This window comes from Coregonus lavaretus (genome assembly GCF_964263955.1).
Source record: "Coregonus lavaretus genome assembly, chromosome: 34".
Lineage (NCBI taxonomy): Eukaryota > Metazoa > Chordata > Actinopteri > Salmoniformes > Salmonidae > Coregonus > Coregonus lavaretus.
Genome location: NC_140021.1, coordinates 10,003,171 through 10,007,830, shown reverse-complemented (window position 1 = coordinate 10,007,830; position 4,660 = coordinate 10,003,171). Strand labels below are relative to the sequence as shown.

General features: G+C 40.4%; 1 protein-coding gene across 1 annotated transcript in view; it reads right to left on the bottom strand.

Annotated features, from left to right (window-relative positions):
- Positions 1–3,337: 3,337 nt before the first annotated feature.
- LOC311109265 (carboxypeptidase A6-like) overlaps positions 3,338–4,660 on the bottom strand; it is a gene marked incomplete at both ends in the record, with an annotated part of 44,935 nt that continues 43,612 nt past the window's right edge. Inside the window, 3 exons of the mRNA XM_084152099.1 lie at positions 3,338–3,567; positions 3,742–3,826; positions 3,937–4,139. Coding sequence (XP_084008225.1) covers positions 3,338–3,567; positions 3,742–3,826; positions 3,937–4,139 — 518 coding nt within the window. The remainder of the gene's footprint in view (positions 3,568–3,741; positions 3,827–3,936; positions 4,140–4,660) is intronic.

The following is a 4,660-nucleotide window of genomic DNA, read 5'->3' as shown; positions in this document are numbered from 1 at the left end:
ATCCAGGCAGCAGTTCAAGGAGCGGAAATAGAGAGAGAGAGAGAGAGCGAGAGAGAGAGAGAGAGAGAGAGAGAGAGAGGGAGAGCGTGTGTGTGTGTGTGTGTGTGTGTGTGTGTGTGTGTGTGTGTGTGTGTGTGTGTGTGTGTGTGGTAGATGAATAGTATACTTCTGGGAGAGCGCGATGGTCCCCTTTTGAATAGATATAGTATACCTAATCATGATATTACGTTCATTTAAAATATAGTGGCAGCGAAACAATCTCTCTCCTGCCTCTACTAACTATTGCACAGGCACAATGAGGAGATGATGCACTCTTTTAATGCACTTAGAGCTTCCACTGTGACTATTGATTAGTGAAGTATTGGGTTTATTTCTGGTAATATTTCATGCATATAATAAGGGGCTATGAAACATAATGTCAACAGCAGAGTTTGACAATAAACTGTGAGTCTCCATTCTGTAACATTTAACTGTAAGGCCATGTTCACAAGGTCATACACACCCAGGCCATGGTCGTGTGTTGTGACACCTTCACTAAGGCATGCTGGGTTAAAGACAACCTCCTCCTGGGTAACCTAAAGGGCACTCTGTAGAACCCTGGGTCCTCTCAACCAGAGGGGACACCTACCTGGACAGACCACTCAGAGAGGACCTATCTGACATCACAGTCCTGCATGAGGTGACCCATCCCGAAGAAACACACGCACCATGAGGCCCACATCAGAATTCCAGAAACCCTACATGAGCCATAATGTTGTTTACTTGTTGAGAAGTGAAAGGCAACCAAAGCTGCAGTGTCAGCTGAGGAAGGGGCACTATGGAAGAGAGTACCTGATCACCACTTGAAGTTAAAAGCTGTGATTTGCTCACTGGCACACAAAGTGCTGCTATTGACAGTGGCCCTCTTACCTTACAATTTTGTGTTTTAGCTAAAAACTATATGATGGAGAAAGAATATCATGGTAGCAAAGCATTTTGTATTTTATTTAAACCTGGAAGGGAAATACACTGACACCTCTAAATCTGTCAACACTGGAACATCACCTGCCAATTTTTAAGATGAACGTCTATCTCTGTGTCTAAGTTGCTTTTCCAGAACAACTACTAGCACCCAGTTGGGAGGCAAGAGGGAGAATCCCACTACATTCTTACTAGTCTCACACATGCAGTCTCTCACACCCACACAGGATGTCTAGCAAAGAGACAGACAAAACATTCAATACAAGGATCCTTCTTCATTAATGATTTAGTGTTGTGACCAAGGGTGTTTTGGGGTGGCAGGGTGAGGCAGAGAGAATAAAAACTTTAGAATAAAAAATAAATCTAACTCTGATCCATCTGGTGACAAGTCATAATAATAATATAATATGCCATTTAGCAGACGCTTTTATCCAAAGCGACTTACAGTCATGCGTGCATACATATTTTTGTTTTGTGTATGGGTGGTCCCGGGGATCGAACCCACTACCTTGGCGTTACAAGCGCCGTGCTCTAGCAGCTGAGCTACAGAGGACCAAGTCATCATTGTCATCCGTATCAAATTGGAACACCAATTGATCCACATTGATCTTTGTCAATTGGGAGAGTGGGCAGCAATCATAATGACTGTTTGCATAAATACATAATGATTGGATTAAACAGGGTGGTATATGAGTGTGTAGTCGCAGGGCCCAGAAACAGACACTTGGAAATTACTATGGAAATAACAATAGCAGACAGTTCTCAAATAAAACTGCAAGAGACAGGATTGGGAGGAGGTTGAGACAATATGGTTTTTGACTTTTTAAACTTGCTTCATCGCATCCCTTGAAAACATATGCTATTGCATCACTGCTATTGTTACACTACCACACATGATATTACACTCCTGTTATGTAAAATAATGTTATTGTAATATGTATAATGTTAGTAATGACAATGAAAGTATTCACATGTGACAACCTCATAAAAAAGAAATTATGTTTATTACATTTCAGTAAATGTCCTGGGCACTTTCTATCAAAAGTAAAAATGTCCTCTTTAAAAAATAATATAAACTTGTCCCTTACCACTGACAAAATAAGTCAGCAACTGAAAAGTACAAAGAGATGTAAAGTCCATTTGAAGACAGTTTGTTAAAGGAATAGTTCACCCAAATGACACATTGGTTTCCTTACCCTGTAAGCAGTTTATGGAAAAGGTTTGACAGCAAACCATGCTTTGGTTTTGTTTAACTGGCCACTGTTTCAAATGCTAACTTATTTGCATTAGTGGAAAAAATTAAGTGCAAGTCAATGGTACTAATATTATCATTTTCACGCTTCATGTCCAAATGATCTATTAGTAACTTCAGTGAGTTACACAATACATTTTCTGATACTTTAGGATGATTTGGACATGAAGCGTGAAAATGCTAATATATGTACCATTGACTTGCATTGGATTTGCATTGGATAAAAGTTAGCGTTTAAAAACAGTGGCCAGCTAAACAAAACCAAAACTTGGATTGCTGTCATACCTTGTCCATAGACTGCTTACAGGGTAAGGAAACCAATATGTCATTTTGTAATTTGGGTGAACTATCCCCTTTAATGATACTATAGGCATCCTTGTTGTTTGTGCCAAGCTTATGTTCTACCACAATTAATGTAAAATATATTTGGAAGACATCTAGAGCAGTTAGCTGATGGTGCTCCAGATACTGAAGTTTTGAAGGGTGAAAACAGCAAGTTCAAGAGAAAGTCTTGTTTAAAAAAAAAAAGTGCTGTGAAATGCAATATCAGTCTCTTGAAAATGGCATTCAAGTGCTTGTGTCCACCGTACACTTTGTAAACAGTCGAGTTGTTGGAGGTACAAGGTGAAGGTTTTATGTAATCTGACATCTAAATAATTGTTTGAGGTCATTTTCAAGTACCACTATTTTAGCCTCTAACGTACAGACATAAAATGGAGTGTGACCACTCTTGGGTGAACATTAAAGGGATAGTTCGGGATTTTTATGTATCTGCATAAGGTATGACGGAAGTTAGAGGTAGTTTCGCAAGCCAATGTTAACTAGCGTTAGAGCAATGACTGGAAGTCTACAGGAAAAGCTAGCATGCTAGCTGTTCCCATAGACTTAGTCATTGCACTAACGCAAGTTAGCAATTGCGCTAACACTAGTTAGCAGCTTCCTTCAAACTGCACGCAGATACATAACGTTTTTATCCACAATTTCATCTGAATCTAGGTAAGTAGATAAAATCCCGAACTATCCCTTTAAGGCTTGCATGATACATGTTGCTTTTTCCTTTTTGGCACAATAACCTCCCGCCCGTAGATATTTGCTAGCAGATGCAGAGATAATTATCTGTATATCTCAGAGATATGGATATCTCTCCCTGTCCAGCTGATACATCCCTGTCTCACACTTCTTAAGTAGGCCTGATGAGATGGTCTTCACCGCTCTCATGGTCTCAGTGCAGGTGGGGTTGATCAGAGTTTCAGGTAACAGGAAACCAAAGTAGCCTGTGTCCCGCAGTTCAAAAGCAAAGGCATAAGGGATCCCATTCCTATAGGCCCAGTCCATGGAGCTGCCTGAGCTGACATCTGTTGGAGTCAGAACAAATAAAACAGTTTGGATTCAATGAGAGGATTTTACCACAGGTAAACGTGTATGGGAGGAATTCTAATATTTGTATCTTAATATTATGCGATCAAAGCATTCTGAGTGTTTTGCTGAAGTAAGGTATCGTCAGGAAGGAGAGCGTGTGTATAACTCACACAGCGTGGTAGAAGCAGGTCCATATCTGTACCTCACTCCATATGCAGAGTACAGGGCAGTCACTGCATTGTGTGCAGCTGACTCCTGGAGGAGGGGGTAAATCATCATTACATTCCAATTATTTATTACATTCCAATAGGTGTCGCAACAATATTGATTAATTGATTGATTGTGGTCACAGATCTGTCTCTCACCACACAGTTGAAGTTAGGGATGGTGGCGTATTTATAGGAGTAGGGGTAGAGCAACATTTGGGCATAGGCGTGGATGGAGATATAGGCCTTGACGAGTTTCTTGTGCTTCCGCAGGAACTTGGCAACCGCCTTGACCTCCGGCTCGGACTCGGGGAAGGGTCCGCAGTACGTGTCATCACAGGGGTGGGAGGATGCACCCTCCTCTGGCAGGGGGAACAGCAACAGGACAGGTACTGTTACTTATTATGAGCATTCAGTATTAAGTGGTGTACATACAGAGCAGTTACACTAGTTTATACTGGAATTATACCGAAAACGTTTTGACAGGATATTAATATTGTATTACGTTTTATTTTATTTTATGTGACAATTTAAAATATATAAATGTTTTACACCAGGCAACAGATACATATACCAAAAATTTCAGAGGATACAATATACCAAAATGTTGGAATGCGGTTGTTTCAGCTTCCTTATTTGAGTGCATTTGGTGTAAAGTAAGTTGCTCTGGGTGAGAGCGTCTGCCGTCTGCTAGATGACAAAATTGTTCATGGTAAATGGGAGGTACAGCACCAGAAACACACCTGGGACATATTTTTATTCCACACAGCCTGTTGACATTTTGTTATCAATTCAAAATGTTCTTAGGACCAACTGTCACACTGTTGCCTGCCAACAAATGTTTTATACATTTCTCTTGGGGAATTTTGATAACTCACAAAAT